Below are 15,772 nucleotides of genomic sequence, written 5' to 3'. Positions count from 1 at the left end.
ACTACAGCCTGGACAACAGAGTGAGGCCCTGTCTCAAAAAAATAAAAAGAGAGAGAAAAGAAATGAATAAATGAATAAAATAAATGAGTATTCAGCAGCACAGGCATCACATTCCCCTGCCTTTCTATAAAAGAAAAGAAAAGGAAAGAAACAGGGAGCTGGGCATGGTGGCTCAAGCCTGTCATCCCAGGATGTGGGAGGTTAAGGTAGGAGGATCACTTGAGATCAGGAATTCAAGATTCAGTCTCTGTAAAAAAATAAAAAATTAGCAAGTTGTGATGGCACACTCCAGTTTAGGCGATGAAGGGAGGCCCTGGTTTAAATGTTCTTATCACAAAAAAATAGAGAGGGAAGAAACTTTCAAAAGTGATAAATATATTCATTTACTTGATTGTGGTGACAGTTTCAGAGGAATATACTTACCTCCAAATTAATCAGGTTGTATACATTAAATATGTACAGCTTTCTGTACGTCAATCACATCTCAATAACTTAGTTAAAAAAGAGTAATCTAAGTACTATTACTTAGATTCCAGATAATGTTCATAATTCAATTTATTTTAAATCTGCACTCCATTATCTCCAGAAAGGATTTGGGCTTACAAATTAAGCCCAAAATATGACAGAACTATAATGTTTCTTCTTTTTTTTTTTTTGAGAGAAGTTTCGCTTATCACCCAGGATGGAGTGCAATGGCGCAATCTCACTACTACCTCCACCTCCCAGGTTCAAGCGCTTCTTCTACCTCAGCCTACCAAGTAGCTGGGACTATAGGCACCTCTCACCACGCCCAGCTAATTTTTGTATTTTTAGTAGAGACAGGATTTCACCATGTTGGCCAGGCTGGTCTCGAACTCCTGGCCTTAAGTGATCTGCCCGCCTTGTCCTCCCAAAGTGCTGGGATTACAGGCGTGAGCCACCATGCCCGGCCTATAATGTTTCAACTAAACAGTCAAGCGGCAATTCTCCAAAAATGAGTTACTGAATTAGGTTTTAAAATCACTGAGTGCTGGGCATGGTGGCTCATGCTTGTAATCCTAGCACGTTGGGAGGCCAAAGTGGGAGGACTGCTTGAACCCAGAAGTTCAAGACCAGCCTGGGCAACATAGTGAGAGCCTCTCTGATATGGTTTGGCTGTGTCCCCACCTAAATCTCATCTTGAGTTCCCACATGTGTGGGAGGTAATTGAATCATGGGGGTGGATCTTTCCTGTGCTGTTCTTGTGATAGTGAATAAGTCTCACAAGATCTGGTGGTTCTAAAAAGGAAAGTTTTCCTGCACAAGCTCTCGTCTCTTGTCTGCTCCCATGTGAGACATGCCTTTCACCTTCTACCATGATTTTGGGGCCTGCCCAGTCATGTGGAACTGTAAGTTCATTAAACTTCTTTCTTTTGTAAACTGCCCAGTCTCGGGTATGTCTTTATCAGCAGCATGAAAATGGACGAATATACCGTCTCTACAAAAAAATTTAAAAAATTACCCAGGCGTGGTGGTGCAGCCCTGCAGTCCCAGCTGCTCGGGAGGCTAAAATGGAAGGATCCCTTGAGACCAGTAGGTGGAGGCTGCAGTGAGTTATGAATATGCCACTGCACGCTATCCTGGGCGACAGAGCAAGAGCCTGTCAAAAATATTCACTAAGAGTATGAGTGCAAAGGATAGGGAAGGAAGCACAGTAGAGAAAAGAAATTCAGTACTAGTTGTCACCGTAAGAGGTGGTATGCCTCCAAAATTCCTGGAGCCTAGTTTAGAAGTGATATTTAAAGGTCAGCAGGAAACTTGGAAATAATTAGTGATGCTTCTGTACTGACATTGAGAACATGCTGCAGAAAAATTCTTAATTTGTGGAAGTACTATAACATCTAATGAACTAACAACTAAATATCAGGCGTGGTGTATCAAAGTAAGGAATATAAAAAGACAGAAGAATTTCAGGAAAATAAAGTACAATGAGATAACTTCTTAAGGGATGTGCCAGAAACAATTCTCACATGGTAACGTTTTTGTAGAAAGGTCATTAACCCTTTGGGGTTCTGAATGGAAATGCCTAACAAAGTGAGAATTTCTTTTTTCTTTTTGGAGACAGAGTCTTGCTCTGTTGCCCAGGCTGGAGTGCAGTGGTCAATCACAACTCACTGCAGGCCTCAACCTCTAGGGCTCAGGCAATCCTCCCACTTAGCCTCCTGAGTACCTAAGGCTACAGGTCCATGCTACCACACCGCTAGTTTTTGTATTTTTTGTGGAGACAGGGTTTCACCACATTGTCCAAGCTAGTCTCAAATTCCAGAGCTCAAGTGATCCGTCTGCCTCAGCCTCCTGAAATGCTGAGATGAGAGGCATAAGCTACCACATCCAGCCTGAGAATTTCTTACAATTGAGAAGTACGGACTATTCTTCCAGGCCCTTTTCTGGAAAAGAGTAGTTTCGAAGGGGATGATATACCAGTTATTCTGTATCTCAATTTTTCTTCCAAGTAATACCATGAAATTCCATGTCTTGAAAAGAAAAACTGTTACCTGAGCACCACTACAATTGGACTTTCACTTCCAGTTATTACCATTAATCCCTTCCAGATCATTAGTGCCGATGAGACAATCATTCCAAAATTTAGGACTTGGTAATAGAGCTGCAAGAACAAAGGAGAAGAGATCAGATCCACCATTATCTCCACTTAGAAAAGCAATTGAGAGCCTTATCTGTTTGAAAGCTTCAAGCAGTACTAATAGGAAAACTAAAGTTCTGAGACATTCTTTATAATAATTATGCCATCAGCATATCAAAACAGTCCCCCTTCTTTCACCCAAAGCATTCTGCTCCATTTTGTTTGGTAAAACATCAGTTACATTTATATAATACCTTATTATTTTAAGAACTTTTCACACAAGTTATTTCATTTGGGCTCCATAATCATTCAGTTTAAATTTAATCACAGCCATGCTACCTACCAGCCAACAGTAATCTAACTCTGCTTCTGAACTCCTCTATTACTTTTCTTTTTCTTTTTTTGAGATGGAGTCTCACTCTGTCACCCAGGCTGGAGAGCAGTGGTGCCATCTCAGCTCACTGCAACCTCCACCTCCTGGGTTCAAGTGATTCTCCTGCCTCAGCCTCCTGAGTAGTTGGGACTACAGGGATGCGCCATCATGCCCAGCTATTTTTTTGTATTTTTAGTAGAGATGGGGTTTCACCATGTTGGTCAGGCTGGTCTTGAACTCCTGATCTCAAATGATCCGCCCACCTCCGACTTCCAAAGTGCTGGGATTACAGGCATGAGCCACGTCACCCAGCCCTCTATTATTTTTTTGCCATACTTATCCTTTGATAATCATGGGATAGGCAATGACGTATAACTCTACCCTCTCATTTTACAGATAAGGAAATTGTCTCAAAAAGAGGAGACTTCACTAAGTCCTACAACTTATCAGTCACATAGTCAAGACTTGAGGGTTGGCCTTCTGTTACTAAATTTCCAGGACTCCACAAATTCGAAAATTCTGTGACTTGAATAAACAGATAAAACACCTGAAGCCATTTCAATTTCAAATAAACAAAATTCAGAACATGTGGAAAAAGGCAAAAAAAAAAAAAATTAAAAAATCAGATAAGAAATAAAGTGAGCTGTTTTGGGCCAATGCTGGAAAAAGCAGAGAGGATGACTGGATACCAAGGCAAAGAGCTGAAGGAATGAAAAAAGCTGGTACTGGAAAGGACTGGGAGAAACCTGAAAAGCACATTAAGGTCCAGTTACGGAGAAACTTAAACCCCAGGACTGAAACTATGGACCCAACAAAACATTAGTAATAAAAAGTGAAAAAACAACAAAAATTTCAGAAGGTCTTACTAAGGTCTTAATGTGTCATCCAGGCTGGAGCGCAGTGGTGTGATCACAGCTCACTGCAGCCTCCAACTCTTGGGCTCAAGCAATCCTCTCACCTCAGCCTCCTAAGTAGCCAGACGTGGTCATTTTTGTATGTTTTGTAGACATGAGGTTTCGCCATGCTGCCCAGGCTGATCACGAACTCCTGAGCTCAAGCAATCCGCCCATCTCAGCCTCCCAAAGGGCTGGAATTACAGGTGTGAGCCACCGTGCCTGGTCACTTTTGTTGTTTTAAGATTTGTTTGTGGACATTTTACACAACTGTCCTAGTCTCTTAAAAAATCCAATGTCGGCCGGGTGCGGTGGCTCAAGCCTGTAGTCCCAGCACTTTGGGAGGCCGAGGCGGGTGGATCATGAGGTCGGCAGATCGAGACCATCCTGGTCAACATGGTGAAACCCCGTCTCTACTAAAAACTACAAAAAAAAATTAGCTGGGCACGGTGGCGTGTGCCTGTAATCCCAGCTACTCAGGAGGCCGAGGCAGGAGAATTGCCTGAACCCAGGGGGCGGAGGTTGCGGTGAGCCGAGATCGCACCATTGCACTCCAGCCTGGGTAACAAAAGCGAAACTCCGTCTCAAAAAAAAAAAAAAAAAAAAAAAAAAAAAATCCAATGTCATTCAATGCCACAGGTAAAAATGTGGAAGCCTATTCTAGATTAAAAAGGACATAAGAGACATAACAACCAAATGCACAAACTTCAGTTTCTTTGTTGTTTTTTTATTTCCTTCTCATTCAGTTCTAATAATGCACAAACTGGCTGGATCTTGGTTCAAAAAAAAAAAAAACAAAAACAAAGAACATAAGAAAAAATTCCAACTATAAGAGACATTTTGGGGTGAGTCGAAGAAACTTAAAATATGACTTGAATATTAAATGACACTAGGAAATTCTTTTTTTTTTTTTTTTTGAGACAAGGTCTTGCTCTGTCACACAGGCTGGAGTGCAGTGACATGATCTCAGCTCACTGCAAACTCTGCCTCCCAAATTCAAGTGATTCTCGTGCCACAGCCTCCCAAGCAGCCGGGATTACAACAGGCATGCATCATCACACCCGGCTAATTTTAGAAGAGACAGGGTTTCACCATGTTGGTCTCAAACTCCTAGCCTCAAGCAATCCACCCGCCTTGGCCTCCCAAAGTGCTGGGACTACAGGTGTGAGTCACTGCACCGGGCCTTTAATTTATTAAATTATGCGATAATGGTGTTGTGGTAATGTAGAACACTGTCCTTATCACAGAAGATGCATATTAGTAGTAGTTAGCTAATAGTTGTAGTTAGAGGTGAACTGTCGTATCTGTAACTCATTTTCAAGTGATTCAGCAAAAAAAAAAAAAATCCTATAATGCACACACACATTAAGTATACACAGAACAAATATGGCAAAAATGCTAACAATTACTGGATCTGTGTGGCAGATTACAGGTGTTTCCTGTAATATTCTTTCAATTTTTCTGAAAAGTTCAAAAAAAGGCATAGCAAAAATGGAAGAAGCCAGATGCAGTGGCTCACGCCTGTAATCCCAGCAATTTGGGAGGCTGAGATGGGTGGATCACTTGAGTCCAGAAGTTAGAAACCCCATCTCTACTAAAAACACAAAACTTAGCTGGGTGTGGTGGCACATGCCTATAATCCCAGCTACTTAGGAGGCTGAGGCACAAGAATCACTTGAACCCAGGAAGCAGAGTTTTCAGTGAGTTGAGATGGCACAATTACACTCCAGCCTGGGCAACTGAGCAAGACTCTTTCAAAAAAGAAAAGAAAGAAAGAAAAGAAAGAAAATGTTAATTGTTATATTTGGAGGTGTACTACTAGGCAATTATTTATTTCTTTTTCCTTTTTCTTTTCTTTTTTTGAGATGGAGTCTCACTCTGTTGCCCAGGCTGGAAGTTCAATGGCGCAATTTCGGCTCACTGCAACCTCCACCTCCTGGGTTCAAACAATTCTCTTGCCTCAGCTTCCTAAGTAGCTGGGATTACAGGTGCCTGACACCACACCCGGCTAATTTTGTATATTTTTTAGTAGAGACAGGGTTTCACCATGCTGGCCAGGCTGGTCTCCAACTCCTATCCTCAGGCAATCCGCCTGCCTTGGCCTCCCAAAGTGCTGGGATTACAGGTGTGAGCCACCATGCCCAGCCCTATTTCAATTTGATCATCTATATTTTCTGCTTCTTCCCTTTTTAAATTGTTATTTCTACTGAAACATTATATACACATATGTTCAAGAATATGTACTACAGCAATATCCTAGCCATGGCAGGCCACCTACAACAACCACTTTCATCGCTTTTAGCTATTTATTCTGATATTTACCCCCATCGTTCTAAAAACTAATTGTTTCTTTTCTTTCATACTAGGGAGTTAATACATGATGAGGGGCTAGGCACAGAGACTTATTCCTGTAATCCCAACACTTTCGAAGGCCAAGGTGGGAGGATCACTTAAGCCTAGGCATTTGAGACCAGCCTGGCAAACAAAGCAAGACCCTCATCTCTACAAAAAATACAGAAAAAGGCCGGGTGTGGTGGCTCATGCCTATAATCCAACAGTTTGGAAGGCTGAGGCGGGTGAATTGCTTGAACCTAGGAGGCAGAGGTTGCAATGCACTCCAGCCTGGGCAACAAGAGTGAAACTCTGTCTCAACAAAAAAAAAAAAAGAAAAGAAAAATTAGCTGGGTGTGGTGGTGCATGCCTGTAGTCCCAGCTCAGCTCAGCTCCTTGGAGGCTGAGGCAAGAGAAGCACTTGAGCCCAAGAGGTAGAGGCTAAACTGAGCTATGATTATTGCCCCACTGCATTCTAGCCCAGGTGCCAGAGCAAGACTGTGTCTCAAAAAATAAATTAAATTGTGATGAGGAATCCAGCTCTCTTGTACAATTTTCTGTTTTTTCCTTACAATTAACCTGTTTTTCCTGTATACTTTTTTTCTTTCTTTCAGCTCCTCCAAAGCAGAATCCTTCATACGTTTAAAAAAAGTTTTAAGTTTCATATTCTTATAAATGCACAGTTAATCTCTGAAAAGACAGGCAGGAAACTGGGGAAGAGTGTGATAACCTGATTTTTGCTAGCTAAAACTAACTCTCTCTTTCTCAGACTAAAGCTGGCCAGAGTTTATGTTAGCTCCTTGAGCCAGACAGACTCAATTTTAGCTTCTTCATTTTAGTTATTTTCCCACCATTAAGTATGTAACTATAGTATGTAGCTGGGGCAGGCTGACACTGGGCACCTCCAGGAATGCGTTTGTTGATAGGGGGCCGAGTTAAGTGGTACCAGCAGAGCCTGGGAATGCAGGTGCTGTTGAGCGCCCAGAGCCCCATTATCTATAAGTTGTATGTCTTTCATGACAACTTTGCCCCTCTCACCTGGCACTGTTTTATTTCTCATGTACCAGTTTTTCTTTTAACTTTTTTGCTTACTCTGCTTTTGTGAAAAATTTGCTTCAGCTAGGTTCCCCCTCCCCTTCAAAACTAGGTTATAAAAGACCACCTAACTTTTTCTTAGAGGCTGAGAGAATTTTGGGCATTAGCCACCTCTCGGTCGCCGGCATAATAAAGGACTCATAATTCAATCTCAGAGTGTGGCGCATTCCTTGACTCACTTGGGTACAACAAGAGGAACCAGGAGTCAGGGTGGAAGGAAAATATTTTCCGATATACATACTTCACGTTTTTACAAGATGCAAGTATTACTTGTTTAGAAATCAACTGTTTAGATTTATTTTTTTAAGTCCATGCTAATGGCCACAACTATTTTTCCAGGATTCCAATGAAGCATGGTGTACTCAATGTAATCAATCAATTTCCACAAAGAAAAAAAGAAAATATGAACATTTTCTCACAAACACTTAGAAATACTTGCTGTTCTAAACTGACACAAGAACAGAAAATGAAATACCACATGTTCTCACTCATAGGCGGGTGTTGAACAATGAGAACACATGGACACGGGAGGGGAGCACTACACACTGGGGTCTGTTGGGGGGAACAGGGGAGGGACAGCATGAGGTGGGGAGTTGGGGAGAGATAGCATGGGGAGAAATGCCAGATATAGGTGAAGGGGAGGGAGGCAGCAAATCACGCTGCCATGTCTGTACCTATGCAACTATCTTGCATGTTCTTCACATGTACCCCCAAACCTAAAATGCAATTAAAAAAAAAAAAAAGAAATACTTGCTGTTCTTTGAGTAATGGAATGATTTAAGCACATGGGTAATCTGAAACCTACTTTGACACGTTTGCAGGTGAGGAAACTGAGGCACAGAGCAGCTAAGTGATATGCTCATGGCTGCATATCTACTGGCAGGCAGAGTAGCACTATTAGAACTCAAGTCTCCTAAATTCTACATCTTCAAGATGGCGGCTTTTGAAAAGACAAAATGGATCTTTTTATTCTGAAGGCTGAATTGGAGAAGTGGAGTGGGGGATGATAGAAGTAGGAAAACTAGCTTCTAATATGCAATTATGTCAACCAGAAGGTAAACAGTGAAGAATTCAGCTAAGACTCAATTTTCCAACTTTCTGTATTAGAAACATCACCTACAGTACTGGTTAGGCCAACAGATTCTGGGCCCCACTTCAGAACCTCTGAGGAAGGGGTTGTGGGATTCTACAATGTATATAGTTCCACAATCCCTTACTCAAAACGCTCGGGGGTCAGATGTGTTTCAGAATTCAGAATGGCTGTGATTTTGAAAAGGTAATACTTGCATGTACCGTATGTTACATATATTCTTAGCAGGGTTAAGGCAATATCCCATTATCAAACACATTAAGATTTCAGCAGCAAAACAAAAATTCACACTGAAGTAAATAAACACTAAAAAATAAAAAATAAAAATAAAACCTATATGGCAATTGGTTCACATCTATTTGAGGAAAAAAAAATTTTTTTTCTTTTTTTTTTTTGAGACTGAGTTTCGCTCTTGTTACTCAGGCTGGAGTGCAATGGGCACAATCTTGGCTCACTGGAACCTCTGCCTCCTAGGTTCAAGCGATTCTCCTGCATCAGCCTCCCAAGTAGCTGGTATTACAGGCATGCACCACCATGCCTGGCTAATTTTATATGTTTAGTAGAGTCGGGGTTTCTCCATGTTGGTCAGGCTGGTCTCAAACTCCTGACCTCAGGTGATCTGCCTGCCTCAACCTTCCAAAGTGCTGGGATTACAGGCATGTGCCACTGCGCCCAGCCAAAAAATTTTAAAAGGGCTCATTTGTAGAGTTGTCAGAAGTTACTTAATAAGACATCTTAATAAGATAACTGCTATTTAAGAGAAAAACGTGGCCAGGCGTGGTGGTTTGTGCCTGTAATACCGGCACTTTGGGAGGCTGAGGCAGGTGGATTACCTGAGGTCAAGAGTTTGAGACCAGCCTAGCCAACATGGTGAAACCCTGTCTCTACTAAAAACATAAAAATTAGCTGGGCGTGGTGGTAGGCTTCTGTAATCCCAGCTACTCAGGAGGCTGAGGCAGGATAATTGCTTGAACCCAGAAGGCAGAGGTTGCAATGAGCCGAGATTGCGCCATTGCACTCCAGCCGAGATTGCACCACACAAAGCGAGACTTCGTCTAAAAAAGAAAAAAAAGAAAAGCCTGGGTGACAGTGCGAGACGCTGTCTCAAAAAAAAAAAAAAAAAAAATTGCTCACCGGGTGCAGTGGCTCATGCCTATAATCCCAGCACCTTTGGAGGTCGAGGTGGGAGGATTGCTTGAGTCCAGTAGTTCGAGTCCAGCCTGGGAAACGTAGTGAGACACTATCTCTAAAATAAATAAATAAAATTTTAAAATTAAGGAAAAAGAAAAGTGCCAGCCAAGGCAACACAGCAAGACCCTGTCTCTTAAAAAAAAAAAAAAATTGCCAGGGCACAGAGGCTCATGCCTGTAATTGAGACCAGCCTGACCAACATGGAGGAACCCTGTCTCTACTAAAAATACAAAATTAGCTGGGTGTGATGGCACATGCCTGTAATCCCAGCTACTTGGGAGGCTGAGGCAGGAGAATCGCTTGAACCCAGGAGGCAGAGGTTGCAGTAAGCTAAGATTTCGCCACTGCACTCCATCCTGGGCAAGAAAAATGAAACTCCGTCTCAAAAAAAAAGTTTTTTTTAATTACCTGAGAGGCACACACCTGTAGTCCCAGCTACTCAAGAAGCTGAGGTGGGAGGACTGCTTGTGCCGAGAAGGTCAAGGCTATAGTGAGCCGTGACTGCATCACTGCCCTCCAGCCCGGGCAACAGTGTGAGACTTTGTCTCGAAAAATAATAATAAAATAAAATAATAACGAACAAGTTAAAATGTATGATTTCCTATGTCCCTGCAGGGAGGTCACTAACCCAGCCATAATTATCCTTCTCCTTTTTCTCAGACATATAATGCTTTTACTATGGAATCATTACTGTGAAATGTATCTAATCAAGATCATCTTCCTCATTTTTGTTAGAGAAACAGGTTAAAAGTTCCTGATTATGTATAACTGGTATCTTCTTAAAAGGTATCCATTTGTATACTGCCAAGTCAATCTGCAAGTCAAAACCTAGACAGAAGCACACTATTTGCCTAAACATTCTTTCTGAGCAAAAGTTTGAAAAGTGTCATACTCTTCTCCCTTTCTTTTTACCAGTCTTTTCCGGCCAACAATCTTTACTCAGAAGTCAAACATACTGCCTCCCTAGCTCCTACATTTCTTACCATTATGTCTGAATGCTTAGGAATGTATATAAGCAGAAAAAAGTGTTATCTCTTCCTGTATTGGCAGAAATAAGGCAGCAGCTACCTAACCTTCTCATATCACCTGACTGAACCAAGCTAACTATTAATAAAGACATTGCAACATATGTAAAATAACAACCACAGAACTGAATAGCCTTATTATTTTTTTCTAAGAAATGACCAGAACAGTATTTCCTCAATGCTCAAGGTGAAACTAGAAAAGAATGGTATTAAGGGCTGGGCGCGGTGGCTCAAGCCTGTAATCCCAGCACTTTGGGAGGCCGAGGTGGGTGGATCATGAGGTCAAGAGATCGAGACCATCCTGGGGCAACATGGTGAAACCCCGTCTCTACTACAAATACAAAAAATTAGCTGGGCATGGTGGCGCGTGCCTGTAATCCCAGCTATTCAGGATGCTGAGGCAGGAGAATTGCCTGAACCCAGGAGGCGGAGTTGTGGTGAGCCAAGATCGCACCATTGTACTCCAGTCTGGGTAACAAGAGCGAAACTTGGTCTCAGGAAAAAAAAAAAAAGAATGGTATTAAAACCAGTCGAAGTTCTATATAGTATCTCTCAGCAGCTGTGATATAGGGATTTGTGTATGTGTATATTTATTCTTTTTAGGAAGTATTGTGTAGAACCCTCCCCCAAAGTCCTGTGACTAGAATAATCCACAAGACAATTTATAATCCACTCTAAGTAATATATAACAAAAAATTAAGAAAAACATAACACAGAAAATTCAGCAAGATCAAAGTTGATAATAATTTTAAATACTACAATAGGCTACAATCTAGAAGCTATGTCCTGTGTATTCACCTATCACAATTATCAAATACACCATTTGTGCTTCCTATTCTCGTAAGAGATATTTGAAGTTCAACATATAGGGTATGTTCATAGAAATCAGAAGCAAAAATGTGTCTTACAGCTACAAAATAGCAGTTGGCCCAAGTCTTAAATTCCATTCATCTGAAGAACTCAAACTAAGGTACTCATTAATCCATAAACACAATTCTCCTGCTTTCTATCTCACATAAGGAGAAATTAGAAGCTAGGCATTACAGAAAGATATACTGAGAGCAGCTAGAAGTGAAACTGATGGTGCTGAAAAAATTCATATATGTTCAGATGGACACTATTATTATGATCCAATAAAGTCAATGCAAGTCTTGGAATGGATCTTATGATAATTTTAAAATCCCTAATAGTCTAAACAAGCATATCATTAAAACAAGTTTTACTTTAAAAATCTGCTAAATCTTTTAAAATCTGACAAGTGAAAACATATTTAACATATGCAAACACATGTTCAGCAGATTCCCTCATAATAGCCTCAAACTGGAAATAACTCAAATGCCCATCAACAGATGAATACAGGCTCATTGGAGCATTTTGGATTTTGGATATTTCAGATTTAGGATGTTCAACCAGTAAAATGCAAATACAAGTATTCCAAAATTAAAAAAGAAAATCCAAAATACTTTTGGACCCAAGCATTTCAGATAAGGGATACTCAACCTGTACATAAATTGTAGTATTTCCATAAAATAAAATACTACCCAGGAATAGAAAGGAATTAACTATTGACACATACAACACAGGTGAATTTCCAAAATATGCTATCCTGGCCAGGAGTGATGGCTCATGCCTACACTCCTAGCACTTTGGGAGGCCCAGGAGGGCAGATCACTTGAGGCCAGGAGTTTGAGACCAGCCTGGCCAACATGGTGAAACCCTGTCTCTACCAAAAATACAAAATTTAGCCAGGTGTGGTGGCACGTACCTGTGGTCCCAGCTGCTCAGGAGGCCGAGGTGGGAGGATGGCTTGAACCCGAGAGGTGGAGGTTGCAGTGAGCTGAGATCACACCACTGCACTCCAGCCTGGGCGACAGAGCAACACCCTGTCTCAAAAAAAAAAAAAAACCCAAAAACCAAAAAACACCAGAAAACAAAAACCGAAATATGCTGTTTTAGCCAAAATGAGTTAAAGAGACCAAATTTACCTTCCTGCCTAAAATAAATAAAATGCTGGACAAAATATATGAAACAAGGGTTTTCAGATATTAGACAGGTGACTGTGTTCAGGTAGCAAGGACTGTGATTACTTAGAAAGGGGAAACAAAGGTGAGACCTACAACTGCCTCAACTTAAAGGTCAGAGAATTTCCAGACCACAGGGCAAAGGAGAAATGCAGACAAAGCCTAGCAGTCTCCCTGACTTGAGGATAAAGAACTGGGGAGTTCAGCCAGGTGCAGTGGCTCATGCCTATAATCCCAGCTCCTAGGGAGGCAGAGGTGGGAGGATAGTTTGAGCCCAGGAGTTTGAGACCTGCCTGAACAATATAGAGAGACTCTCGTTCTCCATAAGAAAAAAAGAACTGGGAGTTCAGGGAGGCAAAAGCAATGATCAGTGCACACATGTGAGGGAACTACTGGGGTGGAAAAAGAACCATCTAAAAGGAGCAGATGGAACAATTCTCACAGCTCATATGGGGTAAGAATAGTTGGTTTCCACCAGAGCGGAAATCTTCATAACACACAGGGCTTTGGATTACAGTACTCAGAAAGGTATTATTCACTTGCAGTGCAAAATTAGCTGCAGACTAAAGGCTGCTCTGGATCCACATAACAAAGCTTCACAAGAGCTTGAGAAGACCAAACTATTTCCAAGTAACCTGTCTATATCCCAGAATAAAGCTCAAGAATATTTACATAAATACAAAAATATCCAGCACCCAAAAAGGTAAAATTCACAAAGTTGGCAACCAATATAAAACTACCAGACATGCAAAGAGGCAAGAAAATATGACCTATAATGAGAAAAATCAATAAATAGACCCCAAAATAGCAGAGATTATAGGATTAGTAGAAAGGGGTATTTGCTGGGTGAGGTGGCTCACACCTATAATCCCAGCACTTTGGGAGGCTGAGGTGGGCGGGTCACAAGGTCTGGAGTTGGAGACCAGCCTGGACAACATGATGAAACCCTGTCTCTACTAAAAATACAAAAATTAGCCAGGCGTGGTGGCACACGCCTGTAATCCTAGCTACTTGGGAGGCTGAGGCAGGAGAGTTGCTTGAACCTGGGAGGTGGAGGTTGCAGTAAGCTGAGATCACGCCACTACATTCCAACCTGGGTGACAGAGCAAAAAAAAAAAAAAAAAAGTAGAGGAAAACTTAGCATATTAAGTAGAGATGTGGATGACAGAAAAAATATCCAGAGGCCCAGTGCCCAGTGGCTCACACCTGTAATCCCAGCACTTTGGGAGGCCGAGGCGGGCGGATCACTTGAGGTCGGGAGTTTGAGACCAACCTGACCAACATGGAGAAACCCCGTCTCTAGTGAAAATACAAAATTAGCCGGGTGTGGTGGCACATGCCTGTAATCCCAGCTACTCAGAAGGCTGAGGCAGGAGAATCACTTGAGCCTGGGAGGCAGAGGTTGCGGTGAGTCAAGATCATGCCACTGCACTTCAGCCTGGGCAACAAGTGCGAAACTCTGTCTCAAAAAAAAAAAAAAAAAAAAAAAAATCCAGACTTAAACTCCTGGAGACAAAAAAATTACAATGTCTGAAATAAATACCAGACAGGTGAAAATAACAGCTGATTAGGCACCTCAGAAGAAAAGTTTAGCAAACCTAAAGTCATAACAATAGAAATTATCTCAAATGAAAAAGCAAATAGGAAAAAAAATAGACTGAGCCAGGCATGGTGTCATGCACTTATAGTCCCAGCTACTTAGCAAGAGGCTATAGTGGGAGGATCACTTGAGCCCATGAGTTTGACAGCAGCCTGGCAACACAGCAAGACTCCATCTCAATAACAATAATAATTTTTTTGGAGATAGAGTTTTGCTCTTGTTGCCTAGGTTGAAGTGTAATGAATGGCGTGATCTCAGCTCACTGCAACCTCCACCTCCAGGGTTCAAGTGATTCTCTTGCCTCAGCCTCCCAAGTAGCTGGGATTATAGGCATTATAGATACTTACATTTGATACTTAGCGAGATCATGCCACTGCACTCCAGCCTTAAAGTGAGACTCTGTCTCAAGAAAAAATAATACGTAAATAATCTAAATACTATCTTACAAGGTAAATATTGTCCACTTGGATAGATAAAACAGTGTTTAACTATATGCTGCCTACAAAAAATGCACTTTAAAGACACAAATATTGTGAAAGAAAAAAAGAGAAAAACACATATTATGCTTACTTTAATCAAAAGAAGACTGAAGGAAAAAAAAGAAAGCAAACTGGACACAAGGTAGATTTTACCACAAATAATGGTACGGGACAATTACGGTCATTTAATAATGATAGGAAAGTAAGTTCATAATAAGAATGTAAAAATCCTAAACACTAATGCAACCAATAACCTAGCTAATTTTTGTTTTTTTTTGAGATGGAGTCTTGCTCTGTCGCCCAGGCTGGAGTGCAGTGGTGTGAGCCTGGCTCACTGAAACCTCTGCCTCCTGGGCTCAAGCGATTCTCCTATCTTAGCCTCCCGAGTAACTGGCATTACAGGCCCCCAAGACCACACCTGGCTAATTTTTTTGTACTTTTAGCAGAGACGGGGTTTCACCATGTTAGCCAGGATGGTCTCTATCTCCTGACTTCATGATCTGCCTGTCTCAGCCTCCCAAAGTGCTGGGATTACAGGCATGAGCCACAGCACCTGGCCTAACCCAGCTAACTTTTTTAAAATAGCTGGGTGTGGTGGCGGGTGCTTGTAATCCCAGCTACTAGGGAGGTATGACTGGAAAATCACTTGAAACTGGGAGGTGGAGGTTGCAGTGAGCCAAGATGGCACCATTGCACTGCAGCGTAGGTGACAAGAGCAAAACTCTGTCTCCAAAAAAAAAAAAAAAAAATCTAGACATGGGGTCTTGATATGTTGCCCAGGCTGGTCTCAAACTCCTGGGCTCAACAATCGTCCTGCCTCAGCCTCCTGAGCAACTGAGATTACAGGTACAAGCAACAGTGCCCAGTTTATAAATATCTTTATGCCAATATACTATACAACTTTACATATTAGACAACTTTGATGAAGTAAATCAATTTCTTGATACAAAATACCAAAATTCACTAAAGAAGAAACAGACAACCTGAATAGACCTAAATCTTTTAAATACTTTGAATTTATGGATTAAAAATCTTCCCACAAAGAAAACTCCAGGCTCACATGGCCTCACTAGTG

General features: G+C 41.5%; 1 protein-coding gene across 3 annotated transcripts in view; it reads right to left on the bottom strand.

Annotated features, from left to right (window-relative positions):
• SEC11A (SEC11 homolog A, signal peptidase complex subunit) overlaps positions 1-15,772 on the bottom strand; it is a 44,376-nt gene that overhangs the window by 16,589 nt on the left and 12,015 nt on the right. For 2 of the 3 annotated variants that reach the window (XM_008998465.4, XM_002749166.5), the window contains exon 2: positions 2,514-2,623. In XM_008998465.4, coding sequence (XP_008996713.1) covers positions 2,514-2,623 — 110 coding nt within the window. Of the gene's footprint in view, positions 1-2,513; positions 2,624-9,515; positions 9,628-15,772 lie in introns of all 3 variants that reach the window. The other variant, XM_008998466.4, reaches the window with a different exon arrangement.

This window comes from Callithrix jacchus, chromosome 6, assembly GCF_049354715.1.
Source record: "Callithrix jacchus isolate 240 chromosome 6, calJac240_pri, whole genome shotgun sequence".
Taxonomy (NCBI): Eukaryota; Metazoa; Chordata; class Mammalia; order Primates; family Cebidae; genus Callithrix; species Callithrix jacchus.
The sequence above is the reverse complement of the archived record's forward strand: the minus strand, read 5'-3'. Positions and strand labels throughout refer to the sequence as shown.